This window comes from Tyto alba, unplaced genomic scaffold (genome assembly GCF_018691265.1).
Source record: "Tyto alba isolate M040663 unplaced genomic scaffold, T.alba_DEE_v4.0 Super-Scaffold_8, whole genome shotgun sequence".
In the NCBI taxonomy this organism is placed as follows: Eukaryota; Metazoa; Chordata; class Aves; order Strigiformes; family Tytonidae; genus Tyto; species Tyto alba.
The window spans coordinates 3216009-3229979 of NW_024881329.1; the positions used below are offsets into that span (position 1 = coordinate 3216009).

General features: G+C 57.9%; 2 protein-coding genes across 2 annotated transcripts; one reads left to right on the forward strand and one right to left on the reverse strand.

The window, feature by feature from the left end:
- Positions 1–56: 56 nt before the first annotated feature.
- LOC104359556 (cytosolic 5'-nucleotidase 1A) lies at positions 57–6590 on the reverse strand. Its single transcript, XM_032984973.2, has 7 exons — positions 6460–6590; positions 4612–4670; positions 3728–3895; positions 3229–3358; positions 2505–2627; positions 1219–1397; positions 57–673 (listed from the first exon to the last, which is right to left on the reverse strand). The coding sequence occupies exons 2-7, from the start codon at positions 4654–4656 to the stop codon at positions 371–373; spliced, it is 948 nt and encodes a 315-aa protein (XP_032840864.1). The 5' UTR covers positions 4657–4670; positions 6460–6590; the 3' UTR covers positions 57–370.
- A 2140-nt stretch (positions 6591–8730) lies between these two features.
- On the forward strand, positions 8731–13693 carry SYT8 (synaptotagmin 8). Its single transcript, XM_032984937.2, has 9 exons — positions 8731–8842; positions 10516–10650; positions 11017–11174; positions 11319–11414; positions 11643–11810; positions 12009–12176; positions 12373–12490; positions 12900–13033; positions 13126–13693. The coding sequence occupies exons 2-9, from the start codon at positions 10533–10535 to the stop codon at positions 13357–13359; spliced, it is 1194 nt and encodes a 397-aa protein (XP_032840828.2). The 5' UTR covers positions 8731–8842; positions 10516–10532; the 3' UTR covers positions 13360–13693.
- Positions 13694–13971: the final 278 nt, after the last annotated feature.

Here is a 13971-nt window from a genome sequence, read left to right on the forward strand (position 1 = left end):
GTTTCATTCTTCCTTTAGCTCGTGTGTGGGGCAATAGCTTCATTTATTTCTTTGAAGAAGAGAAAAGTCCCCAGGTCTTGCAGGGCAGGTAGGTGGTAGTCCTCAGTGTCACAGAAAAGGTGACCTTCCTTCCTGGAGCAGTTGCATCTTTTGGCTTTATCCTGAGACCTAAGGGACCTCATATACCAGGAGCAGAAATGAGCATCAAGTCTGCATGGTAGCCTGTGCTCTCATGCAATGCTCTCACCCCCTTTCCCCGAGGTTTGCTTGCTGCAAGTTAGGAAATCCTTCCCTCTCTGCCAGAAGGTTTGCCTTCAGCTGGCCCAGTCCCCTGTGCTGCTGGGAGGGAGGGCTGCTGGCCTGCAGCCCATCAGCAGCAGGAGGGGACCCAGGCAGAGGGCACACCCACATTTCGAGCCCCCTGGATGTTGTGAAGCCCATCGTCAAAGAAAATGTGGGGCTGGATCTGGGCGAGGATGGGGCCCTTGGGAGCCCCGTCCATGAAGAAAGCCTCGTCAATGGTCAGACCCCATTCCCGGAGCGTCTTGATGGCTCGGATGCCCATGTCCCGGCCGCTGCGGGCGGTCACCAGGTAGGTGCGGATGGGGGATTTCTCCTGGCCGAACTTTTTGCGCATCTTCCCAAGGCGCATGGCAAAAGCCTTCAGGGGACCCTGGAAACACAGCAAGGCACTTGGGAGTGGGTGGGAAATAAGGAGACATCTGCTCTGCCTGTACAAGCCACTTGTTCCTCTTCCAGGGTTTCTCAGGGGTGTGCAGAGCACAGGGATGCCTGTGGGGTGCAGGATTGAGCAATGCTGGGACTGGTGCTGTGCACTGGGGTGCTTGGGAGGAAGACGAGAGCGGTGGTGCTCATCCTAAACCCAAAGTGACCTGGAAGGTACATCCCAGCGAGCAGCGCCTCTGGGTCTGTGTCCTGCAGGGACTTGCACAACGGGAGGTCCCAGCCTACAAAAGGCGACGCTGGGGGTAACCCCAGCCCTGGATATTTGGGCGCTGATGCTCCCTTAGAGGAGACATCAGACCAGATCCATTTCCAGTGGGGCTCCAGATCAGGCCTACGCCAGGTGGTGGATGCAGTGGGAACCTGTAAGGATTTGTGCTTTTCTGGCTACTCATGGCAAAGCTCTAACGGGAGAGATGCTCATGGTGGGTGCAGAGCCCGTGGGCGCCCGTGAAAGCGAAGTGGCTTGCTCACCTCTCCCATGGGCACGGCCTCCATCGCCCGCTCGTACTGCACGGCCCCCTCCAGCCCCTGCTCCTGGAAGACCTGGTCCGTCTCGTCGGAGAAGAGCACGGCATCCCCGTCGAACGCGACGCGGAGCGGGGTGCTGGGGGCCTGCACCTCTTGCTGGCAGACGAGCGCTGCCGACACCCCTGCGAGACAGAGCGAGGGAGGGGGGGGCTCAGGAGGGACACCCCCTCCCCGGGTGGGGGCAGCTCGTGCGTGGCCAGCTCCTCCCCACGCATTGGCCACGGCCCCATCCCACACCCCAATGTTGGGATCTCCAAGCTGGGGGGGGGGGTGTCTTTCTGGAGCCCTTTCGAGGGCTGCGTTACCCCCCGACGGGGATGGGCAGGAAAGTGCTGCTGATCGGAGGCTCACATCTGAAGAGATACTGAGGTCTGCTAAGAGATGATGGGTGTTTGTGTAGGCACGAGCAGCCCTCCTCCCGGTGCTCGCCCGCCCTGCCAAGCCTGGTTTTAATGCCCAGATTTAGCACGCCGTGCCGTGAGTAATAGGGACTGGCACCACCACTTGATTGGGGTAATTGGCTTAATTACAGGGCTCTTCCTCCAAGCTGCTCCCTGCCCGCCCTCGTTCATGGACCCAGGCCCCTGGATGAGAGACACTTGTGAGAGCAAAGATGTTCTTCAAGGAGGCTCCAGGAATGTGCTGTGTAGCAAAGGAAAGCCCAGGCTGCAGATGGCTTGCTCCTGACCTTGAAGGACCTTGGCCAGCTGATGTGCTCATACCCAAGCAAATTAATAAGGAGGTGATTAACCCTGTTAGAGCTGTTGGGGAGACTGCTCTCCCTCCGATCCAGGCCAAGCCTGTGCTTACATCTATCACTGAGCACATGGTAACTCTGCATGTACCCAAAAAGCAAATTTCGATAGCACCCTCACAAAGCCCTGGGAATCGCTAATGCACTCGCATTGATCCAGGGAGCAGCCATGGGCAGCATCTTTGGTTAGAAAGGATTAAATATCAGGCAGGGGATGACCAACCCATGGCAGAGCTATGGCCGGAATTATGCATGAAGCACTCGGTGACTTGTGAAGGCCTCGGAGAAACCCTGGTGTGTTTGCAGGCTACTGGTGGGGACAGAGATTGGACTGTTCGGGACTGTGCTGGTAATCAATGCGCCATTCACCCCCTTGTCCCCGTGAGAGCACGGGCTCTGGTGTTGCCTCTTGGTACTGAGCTGCTCAGGAAAGGTGAGGTGGGTTTGGGGACGTGGGATGGAGGGGAGAACGCACCTCTCCGAAGGGCGTTGCAGACATCTGTCCTGTCAGCTGAGAGGAAGAGCTTGACCCCGTGGGATTTCAGGTACTGCGTAGAGTCCTCATCGCTGACGAAGCAGAACTTGGAGATCTCCAGGCCTTCGGGTCAGGGGATGTGAGCAAAGTCTGTTATGGGGCAACATCCCCCTCACAGCCCCCACCTCCCCTCCCCGGGTCTCGGTGTGCTTTGCTGCAGAGCTCAGGGTAATTATTTTCCCAGTGCTGTGTGGGGAACCCACCCATGTTCTTGCTGCATCTCCTTGCCCTGTTGCTCCTACAAAACTGCAAAGTGCAGTTAAATATTCTTTTCATCCCTCCCTTAAACGAACCTTCCTGATAGCACTGTGTAGCACTGTGGGACTTTTTGTGGGACTTTTTTTTTTTTTTTTTAAGAACTCTGTTTCTTTTGTAGCTGCCTGAAGCTACCCAGGCTGTGCAAAATGCTGCCAGACCCCCAGCTGCGAAGGATATGGCAGAAGGGAGCCCGGTTCTGCTAAGGACCCTGTATCCTAGGAGTGCTCCAGCACCCTGGGCAAGCAGCCTGGGGCCGGCAGGAATTGGGCTTTTTTCCAAAATAACCCCTTCCCCTTGTATCCCCTGGCTCTGTATTTGCCACCGATGCTCCACTGCGGTGGTGCCTTCTCGGCTTTGCAGCCGCCTGGGGGGAAGCAGCCCCCCCTGGGGATGGGGTCCCCCTTACCGTAGTGCTTGGTGCTGTTGATGATGCGCACGCCGCTCTCCGGGCTGTTGTTGGAGAGCACCAGGATGTCAAAAAGGTCCTTCTCTGCTGGGTTGCTCTCCAGGATCTTCTCGTTCACATACTGCGCTGCCTGCGAGGTGAAGGTGGGGCTTTTTTGGAGGGGCATGACTGCAGTGGCTTGCCAAAGCTCTTTTGCACTAACCTTAATGGTTTGTGCTGCATCTGTCAGCTGTGGCAAGGATAGCGTGTTATGGAGAGCCAGACAGATCAAAAGCCATCCTGCCAGGAGGGCAGGGAAGGGGATACCCCCACCAGGAGGGAGGGGGACATGTGGGACCGGTGAGGAGCACAGGTCTCGACGCCCTGCAACAAGGCCAAGAGGCTGGGACAGGCATATCTACACCCTGTGATGGGAGTTGAGACCTAAAGCCGGGAAAGCTGAGCTTTCACCCCATCCCACGAGTGCCTGCTTGTGCCCCTGGCCAGGCGTGGGGCTCACCTGGATGAAGGCGAAGGCCGTGCCTGGTCGCAGGGGCTTGTCCTGGTTGGCTTTCTGGTGCCTTGTGTACTCCTCCCTGCCCTTCTCCAGGTAGAGCTTGTGCTCCTCCTCCAGGTTGAAGATGGCTCTGGTGGTCACCGCAATGACCAGTGCCTCGCTGGGGTCTTTCTGCAGGACAGGGAGGAAAGAAAGATTAGGGGGCAGCGAAGGAGCTTCGGGAAGTGGGGTGAGCAGCGGGACACAGGGCTCCACTGAGCAGGGTGGTGGGGTTGGACGTTGGAGGCATCACCCACGCGTCACGGTTCCTGATGCCAGAGGGGCCTTTGGAGAAGAGGTACCAAGCCCAGTCTTAATTTTTAGGCCACCAAGGATGCGGCAGGCGGTTGTGAAACCCTAACCTGTCTGGTAAGTGCCGTATGCTCTGAGGACAGCTCACACCAGAGAGGATTGCTTCATAATTTTGCTGTTTGTGAGCGCGGCACAGCCATGGTCAACTGTTTGTGCCGAGCTGGGCACTGCTGGGTTTCTCTGCGTGTCCTGGTGGTTCTACCCTTCGTCTCTGTCTGTTCTGGAGAGTCTAATAAAGTCTCTATGTATGTACAGAAGCTGCTGCTTTCTCCTTGGCTGCTCCAAAGTGTGAGCAAACGCACCCGTCCTGCCCATGCAACTGGAGGTTCAGCCGTGCAACCTCTTCCCATGTGGAAATCACACGGACCTCAGTGGGAGCAGGTGCCCAGCAGCCCTGGGACAGGCCACTTCTGCTGAAACCTGGGCGCAAGCAATTCAGGCCACCACAGCTCCAGGTTGTGGTGTGTCCTTTCCTGCGGTGGCATTTCAAAACTTGCTTTAGAAATGTGCATGTTTTGTAATGACCAACCTCTTACCTGTTTCACGTCAGTGTTTAGGACTGTGCTTTCAGGCTCTGCCATCTTCGACTTTCAGCCTCAAAGAGAAAGTATACAATTAGAGTGGTACATTGTAATATAGCCAACCTAGAGAGGGGGAAGAGTAGAAAAGAGGCAGGGGACGTGGAGCAGCCCAAATGAACCTGCTTGTGCTGGCAACAGCTCTACTCTGAGAAAACTTAGTCTAAAGTTCCAATTAAATATGATGGAAAAGTGGCTTTTCAAACATAGATCACTGGGTTGGTTTTTTTTTTTTTTTTTGTTTTTCCTCACCTCAAGCAGTATTTTTCTCTAGGGGGAACTACTAAAAGCAGTTGTGGAGCTCTTTTCCCAGCAAAATAAGTCTGTCTTTAAAAGCCAAAATAGGTCAGATCTTATGGGTAGGCTTCTAGTTCACATCCCTGGTGCCTTTCTCGCTATTTTTGCTTGAATAGCGAATTTGTATCCACAAATAAACAAGTTCACTGCAGGAGCAGGTCTTTTGGAGCTGCAAAAGGCCGGAGTAAGTCGAGATGTGTGGTGAGGGCTTGGGTGCAGGATGGGACCCCCCTGATGGGGCTGCTCTGCCCCTCCACAGCCCTGGGAGCCAGCCAGCCCCTACACTGAGGGTGTGGGTGCAGGCTGGGCTAACCCGGGTCTGGCAGACAAAAGTCTTGGGGGGGGGGGGTGGGTTACACAGTCTGCCTGTGCCTAGCAGCTGAATCATAAATCCCACTTTTTTTTGTACACCCGGGTCCTGTGGTTTCTGTAACCACCACGCTGTATGCTTCACTTCTCTGCACTAGTCAGTGTTAGAAGTGGACTTTTAGGATTCAGCCTGCGGGATGGGAACCGTTCCCATGGGGATCCCATGGGGGGTTGTTTCCACCCAGCAGCTCCCACGAGTACACTGCAGGGTTTCTCTGGAGAGCAGAGGCAGCAATGACTGCTCTACACAGACGTGCTGGGAATAGCAACAGCATTAACACCTCATTTACCAGTTCATGCCCTACCTGATTACTGGGGCGGGGGGCTGTGCAAGCACAGACCAAAGCCAGCATGCAGTATAAAGGCCAAGGCAGGGTCTCCAGGGAGACGTTTCTTTTGCCTCAATTTTCTTTAATTAATTGTTATAATTCAGGGACTGCAAAGTGATTCCTGGGCTAGTAGGAAATGCACTTGGCTGATGCCAGCCCTGAGAGCGAGAGAGTTGCCATGGGGGGGGGCGGGGATTGGCCTCAATATTTGCATGTGTGCTCCATGACTGCCCCCCCTGGGGTGGAAAGCCCTCCTGGCAGCGCTCCCCACAGCCGGGGGGTGCCCGGGAAAGCCAGGAAATGCTGAGCATCCCATACCCCATGCCGGGAAGGGGTCTCTTCCCAGAGAGCAGGGCAGAGGGTGGCAACCACCAGCCCAGCTGAGCGGGGAGAAGCTTTCCACTGGCAGAATTTCAGCCAAATACTTTTCTGAAAGTGAAAATCAAATGAGAGGGGGCAAGGGAGTTAAGCAGCCCTTCTTAGGGGGGAGAACACCACTTGTAATTTCTGCTCTTTTCTTCCCAAGTGCTGCAAACCCAGCCTGACTTTTCCTTTCCATCTCCCTGCCCCCGGTGACTGCCGCAATGTGTACATACCAATATGCATATATGCACGTGCACACATCTCCGCTGCGAGCAGCCCCCCCCCCCCCCCCCCCCCCAGCTGCACCCAACGCCGGACACTACAGGAAAGCATTTCAGGCGGATGTTTGCTGCTCCCGGCAGCCCATCCTGCAGCTGCGTCGCACGGAACAGATACTGTCCCACCGCTTACAGCCTGGATTTTGCTAGAGAGAAAAGCCCCAACTCACCGCGAGCGCTTGCCACGGCTCCCCGGCGCAGGCTGTCCAGCGGCAGCATCCAGCCTTCGCCCAAGATGCTGCCGTTTATATTTCCCCCCCTCCCCGCTCTGGCAGGAAGCAGGCAGGAGCCAGCCTGGGGTGCAGCTCCGCTCCCCGGTGCGCTGGGATTTGTAGGCAGCCGGGCAGGTTGGCGTCGTGCCTTGGCCAGACTGCAGTTCCCAGCCGGCGCCACACAGGCCTGGCCACGGCCACGGGCACAGCCACGGGCACAGCCACAGCCACAGCCACGGGCACAGCCACGGCCACGGGCACAGCCATGGCCATGGGCACAGCCACGGCCACGGGCACAGCCACGCTCCAGCCAAGGGGCTCAGCCCCACTCCTGTTTTTTGGGGTCCCTGGGAGCTTGCGCTCGGCCGCCGCTCGCCACCCACAAGCGCTGCAGCGATGTCTATTTCTGGAGCTGGGGTATTTATAGCGTGCCTCCAGACCTCTCATTTCCCAGCCTTTGAGTACATAATGGTTGTAGTTTTGACCAAAAATATAGGGGTATCTGTTCAAGAGTGGTTTGCAGCGTATGCAGGCAGCTGCAGGGAGCTGGGCCAGGGAGAAAGGCTGGTGCAGAGCATGGCAGGGTGCAGCAGGGACTCACCACATTTGCAATTTTACCGTAAACTTTTTGGGTCCTTTTTCCCTTCGTTCCTGAAAGCTGCCACTTACGCGCTGCCCTGAGCGGGGGTGATTTTGGGGCTGGGATTTTGCTTTTCCAGGTGGGCTGTGCGGCACCCAGCCCTACGAGGCTCATGCTGCAGGGGTATTTCAACACCCCCTTTCTGCCCAAGAGTGAGATCTGTGTGTGTGTGGGGGGGTGTTGGGGAGAGGAAGGGGCTGACACAGAGGAACATCTGCCATCCTGCAGCTTGTCCCTTGCCCAGCCGGGGCACGTCCCTGCCCCGCTGCTGGGAGATGGCCCTGAGCAGCAGCATCCCCAGGCTGGCTCCTACCAAAGGAGACCAAACTCACCCCCATTAAAGCCAAGCAGCCGTCCCCTCTGCGTGGCACCAGGTTATCAACAGCATCACCAAATCTCCTCCCAAGGGGTGGGCTGCAGCTGGGGTCCTGTGCAGCTTGGCTTCACCGAGATGCTCATCCCTAGCAAAGAACCTGTCAAACGGCTACTTGATATGCTCAGCTTTTAGCGTGTGTATGCAAACGCCCTTTGCCTGACTGGTTTTATTGGGCATGTTTTCTTTTCCCCCTGTCCCCTTTATGAATTTATCCCGTGCATCCTCTGAGACTGCCGCTTTCGAGCAAAAAGTGTTTTGGCATCCACGTTTCTCCTCCCAGAGCTTTGCTGCAGCATCATTCCTGCAGCACCTCCTGCTCCTGGAGATGATGCTTCTCTGAGCAGCAGGAGTGCAGGCCACTTCTGAGCGGGGCTGTGTTTTGGGTGGCCAAGGGGCAGCCCTGGCACCTCTCCTGTGGTCAGGAGCCCATTATGGCAATGCCTTGGTGGCCATACGAAAATCTGGCAGGACTGGGATGGGTCTAGTTTCTGGGGCCTGTCCCCCCACGTCTGCGTCAGCCAACGGGCATTGGCGGTATCGCTCCCTGCTTCCAGCATCGCCCCAAATTTCCGTGGTGACAAGGCAGGTTTGGGGCTGACTTTGCTGGATTGGTAACAAGGTAAGAAGTGTACAAGTGTAAATTTAATGTGACATGGATGCTGGTGAAATAATAGCTCCTGGTGCTGCTCCTCTTGGCGCTGGGGGGATGAGGCCACCCAAGCACCATCCCCTCGCCCTGCCTGTTCCTCCCTGCCACGTTGGAGAAGAGCATCCCCGTTCATCCCCGCTGCCTCCCGCATTTCCCAGGCCCTCACATGCTGCATTAAACCGCCGCATACCCCTGCGGGCCAACGAGCTGGGCTCCCCAAACGCAGAGCTCAGCAGGGATGGATGCAGCCGTGCACCCCTCCCCTTGCAAGCGTCCGTCCGCTTGTGCTGGATGCCTGCAGCCGCGCAGCATCGCTGCAGGGATAACTTGGAGAAGGAAATTTGTCGGGACACCGAGCTGGGCAGTGATGCCCGCCGGCTTCTCGCAGGCAGGAGGGCAGGTTTTGCTTCCTGGTCTGGCAGGGAGTTCCCCGCCGGCTTTTCGCCTGCGCGAGCACCGCTTGGGTCAGCGGTGAGGTGGGGCCGACGGAGCCGCTGGGGCCGCCCGGTTCCTGGGCTGGCAAAGCAGACTTTCTTGTTTCGGCCGTGCCGTGCAGCCACCATCCCTGCTGCACTTTCGGCTCTCACCCCGCAGCATGCCCCTGCCACGCGCGGCGGCTGGGCCCGCAGCCCACACAGCGGGGAAGGGACACTGAGGCTGGGAAGGACACTCATCGGTAAGTCTGGTTTCGGAAGCCCGGCCAGCACAGGGTGGGAGCGAGAAGCAGGGCTCCCCCGACCCCTTTTCCAGGAGCAGGGATGCTCGATGCTCTCTGCGGAGCCCACTGAGGCTGTGCTGCCTGCCCCAGACCGCAGCAGGGCTGTCCCCATCGTCCCCAAAACTGTGGCTCAGGTCACCCTGCGGGGCTGGGATGAATTTTGTTTTTAAGCCAAGGCCAGTGTCAGGCTAACGTGACACAGCCTGTGGGGGTCTGGCAGGGAAAAAGGGCCGAGACACCTAATTCTGTGCTGGGTGGGTGCCGGCTCGCCTGTGCTATTGTATCCACCCACTGCCACAGCCCGAGGCCACAGCCTGGCACCTCCTAAATATCTCAGGTATGTCACCGGCCACTGATTTCCGTGTGTGGCGACAGCAGAAACCGATAATTAAAGCTGCTGGTGGCAAGGCTGTGAACGGGGCTCGGGTGTCCAACGGCACAGATGTCCCAGTTGGCCCTGGGCATGTCACTTAACCCGCACCTCATTGCCCCAGCCACGATGCCGCAGGGATGATAGCAATTCCCACGCCTCTCCAGCCCTTTGCCCACAGGCAGCAAAGCCCACTGCTGGAAAAATTAAAGGCTTTTCTGGCTTCCTGGGCTCAGCAGGGAAAAGCACAGAGGTGGTTTCTCCCCGGGAGGTTCCCCGTGCAAGGAGCCACGGCCCTGCGGGGCGGGCAGGATGCGGGCAGAGGGTGGGCAGAGCGAGGTGATGCTGGCTGCCTGAGCAGGGACCCGCTCGGACGTGGGGCGGGTGTTTGGAACAAGGTGAACGGGCACATACCTGCCAGCCTCGGGCACAGCACCGGGGCCGGGTGCCGTCAGTGCCGCGATGGCTGCAGACCCACGGGCCGCATAGCCCAGCTCCCGGCGCGCCGCTGCCGCTCACCCGAAAGGATGCAAAGAAGGAAGTTTTGGCTACAAGGAAGTGTTCGTGCTAGAATGAGAGCCTCGCTGTGGAGAGAGCAGTAGCGCAAACCCATTCTGCTTTAAATTTGAAGCCTTCCCCGAAGCTGCGTCAGCGTTGCCCGTGTGCGTGGGTCGCGCTTCCGTGAAGTTTCCGAGCCGGTGTGACCCCAGCTTTGTGGCACTGCTTCCACTTGCACCGCTGGCACCAGTCCCGCTGCAAGCCCAGGAGCAAACCCTCCCGCTCCTCAGCCCTGCGAGAGGGGGGAAAATAGCCCCAAAAGGCAAAAAGGGTGTTAGCTAATGGTGGGGCTTGCCTAGGGCTGAGCAAACACTTCAGCTCAAGCTGCCTGGCCAGGGAGGAACCAGCACAAAACAGCTCTTGGGTTTTTTTTCCCCTACAGCCAGGTGATTCCTCTTCTCAAAAACAAAGGAAATCTCCTTAATCCATCCCCTGACTCCCTCCCCTTTCCAAAGGCAGGTGTGCAAGGATATAAATGAGAAGGCTGTAGGCGAGGGGCTGATTGGCACAGAGCCCTCCCTGCCCCTGGCTCCCTCCCACTCCATTTCACACCTCGCTGCCAAGGTGGCCAAGCCCTAAACGCTTACGTTGGTCTCTATGTTTTAATTGTGTTTGCTCTCATTAGAGCCCTGGGCCACTGGCAGCACATGCACTACTGGAAAGGAAATCCCCACCCTGTTATTTTTTTTGCTTGCGTCCCCAGGTCACCCGGGTTTAGCCATGGCAGTGGTAGCCAGGAACGGCAGGGCGACGGCCTCCCCGCTCACCAGTAGCCCCGTGGGCATCACCACCACGGCTCGGCCGGGCTCCCTGGGCGGCTGGCTTAGCCGGATCCCATGTGAGTAGGATGGCGCTTGCCCTGCTCTCTCAGGCAGCATTATCTGGCCGGTTCTCCTGCACCCTGAGGCTGTGTATCCTCTTCTCCCTCCCTCCAAATCCCTTTTCGCAGCGGGGGCCGTTGGGGGGGGATGCTGCAGGGTGGTACCGTGCTGCTTCAGGAGCGCAGGGCATCCTTGCTGCCCATTTGGGGAATGGTCCCCAGCCGCAGCCTCCCTGCATGAGGCCTGTCCGGGATTATGGGGGGCAATTTTCAAAGTACAACCCCTTAATGCTGAAGCACCAGGAAGGGGTTTAAATGCGCTCTATATGGTTTTGCTTGGTTTTAACTCTTCTGTCCATCCCCGCTCCCCGAATGTTGCACCAGTACCCAAATGGGCGCTCATCGCCGTGGCTGTGGCAGTGGCCCTTCTCCTCCTCCTCTTCCTCATCTGCATCATCAGGTGTTGCTGTTGCAAGAAGAAGCCCAAGAAGAAGGAGAGGGTCAGCTTGCACGCCGTCAGCAACTCCACCATGGCCAGCCTCGTGCGTCCTGCTTTCCCCTCTCCCCCACCTCCCTCCTCCCTGAGAGGTTTTGTGCCGCGCTGCCTGGTCCTGCGGGTGGTGGAGCAGGACGCAGCCGGGGATGTAGCTGAGCACGTCCTGAGGGTAATGTCCATCCTCCCACAGGTCCAGCCTGAGATGGAGGACCTGGAGCGGGCTGCGGAGCAGACGGGGCGAGGAAAGCTGCAGTACTCCCTGGAGTACAATTTCCGCGCACAGGAGGTGGGGACGCTCGCGGCTGCGGCACGGCGGGGAAAAGGCTTTGCTCTTGCACGGTCCCTCTTTGCTGCCCACTTGAGGTGGGCAATAGCCTCCTGCTCCTCTTCCCCAGCCTGCAGCCTGCCGGCTCTCACGCCAGGGTGGCGTGGAAGTGTCCTCCCTGCTGCAATCGCTTCCCGGTTGCCTGGCCCCATCCTCCTCCTCCCGGTGACCTTGTGCATCACTCCTCAGCTGAAAGTCGGCGTGAAGCAGGCAGCCGAGCTGAAGGCCATGGACAGTGGAGGCACATCAGATCCGTATGTGATCATTTACCTAACATCCGATATGAAGAAGAGGTACGAGACCAAGGTTTACCGCAAGACCCTGAACCCTGTCTTCAACGAGAGCTTCACTTTTCAGGTAAGAAACAGTTGATGGTGTTTTTTGGTCCTGTCAAGAATGTTACATGGGCACTGCTCCCTGGGCAAAAACCTCTCCAGGCAGGGAGATGCTTTTGCAACTGGGATGGGGAAGCATCAGAGAAAGACCTGTTATCTCATCTGCGGGACAGGGGTGCCGCTGAGGAGCGAGTGCAGGCTTTTGGGTCCTCCCCTGCAGGTACCCCAGGCGGAGGTGCCTGAATCCACGCTGGTGATGCAGATCTATGACTTCAACCGCTTTTCCAAGCACGACATCATCGGCGAGGTCCGGCTGCCCCTGGCCACCGTCAACCTGCAGCACGTCATCGAGCAGTGGAGTGACCTGGTGGCGGCCAGCAAAGTGGAGGTTGGTCCTGGCAGGTGGGATACTCCGCCGGGAGGGATGCGCTGTTGCCCGGTTTGCCACCACCCCAAGAAGCAGGCCCTTAGGGGCAAGCATGGGGGTGGGGGGAGGCCCAGGAAACCTGGGGCCAGCCTGGTGCTCCAGCCCCGGGTGAGCCAGCTCCTCTGCCCGGTGGTCATGGCTGGCGTCTCTCCATCAGGAAGAGCAGTTGGGCGAGATCTGCTTCTCGCTGCGCTACGTCCCCAGCACCAGCAAGCTGACGGTGCTCATCCTGGAAGCCAAGAAGCTGAAGCGGATGGACTCCCATGGGCTCTCAGGTCAGCGGGGGCTGCTCATGCTCAGATTTTCCTACTCCTGCCTGGGCCTTAATGATGGCACCAAGAGCTGCAAAGCTTTGAAAGCGCTCAGTGCTGAGACCTGCTTCCTGCCACCACCACCACCATACCCAGCTCTTGGCCAGCTCGCAGCCTTCCCCAGCTTCGGGCAGAGCTGGAGGTATCTCCCAGGAGGAGATGTCATGGCTGGATGGGGCTGTACGGGGAGCTTGTGGCAGGTGGCAGGTGTAGAAGGTGAGCTCTGGGAACAAGGCTGGCAAGGGGAAGAGGAGTGGATGCTCACCATGAGGAGTGACAAGTGGGATGCTCTGCTCTGCTTGGGAATGGTCCAGAGAAGCTGTTTTGTGGCTGAGCTCCTCACTTGTTCCAGCCGTGTCTTCTCTCTCCTCAGATCCTTTTGTCAAGGTGCATCTCATTCTGAACAGGAAGAAATGGAAGAAGAAGAAGACAAGTGTGAAGAAAAACACCTTAAGCCCTTACTTCAACGAGGTGTTTGTTTTTGAGGTGCCTTTCAATCAGATCCAGGTGGGCTTCCCTGCCGTGCCCAGGGCTGGGCGGGTCCCTGCTGCGGCGAGCCCCCTCCTCACTGACCCTATTTCTTGTGTCCCCCCCATCAGAATGTGGACGTGGTCATCTCCGTCTGGGACCACGACAAAGTGACCAAGAATGAGCCCATCGGCAAACTCTTCCTGGGCTGCCGAGCCACGGGCAAGCAGTTGCGGCACTGGTCCGACATGCTGTCCAACCCACGCCGGCCCCTCGCCCAGTGGCACAGCCTGCAGCCCCCCGAAGTGGTCGACAAAGCCCTGGGGCTGAAGTCCCACCTTAAGCTGCCCCTGCCCTCCAGATAGTGGGGGGGTCTCCTCCTCCACCCAGGGGCAGGACGGAGGGCTTGCGGGCAGGTCAGGGGCTTCTGCTCAGCACCATCTAGACGAGTTGGTCCCAGCTCCGTGTCAACAAAGAGGGGACTGGGGGGCTCTTTGTTGGCCAAGTGATGATCTGGCTGCTTGGTGCAGCTCATGCCCTGTGTAATGCCCGGCGCGGGGCAGCTCGGCACCCCAGGGCAAGGCTGGATGGGGAGCAGAGGATGCTACAGGGGAAGGCATGGACACAGAAACCGGCTCATCCCGGTCGCTCGCAGGCCTGGGGTACAAATACACAGAGCTCCAAGCTCATGCAAAAACACCGAGTGCACTGATATTTTTAAAGCAGAGGATTAATGTGCCAGCGGCCTAGGGTGGGCAGTTTCTTTGGTTGTGAATAACTCGGCAAGAGGTGAGTTCTTGGGAAGCCTTTATGTGTCCTGTGAAGGCTTTTGAACAAGACCAAGATCCTGAAGCATCCTAAGAAGCTTGAGAGGAGAGAGGACAGGCTGATGAGGAAGGTGTTGGAGATACAGGACTAGGTCTTTAGTGCCCCTGTGATAAATATGCTCTGTGTCCTGGCTAGAGGCTAAATGAGAT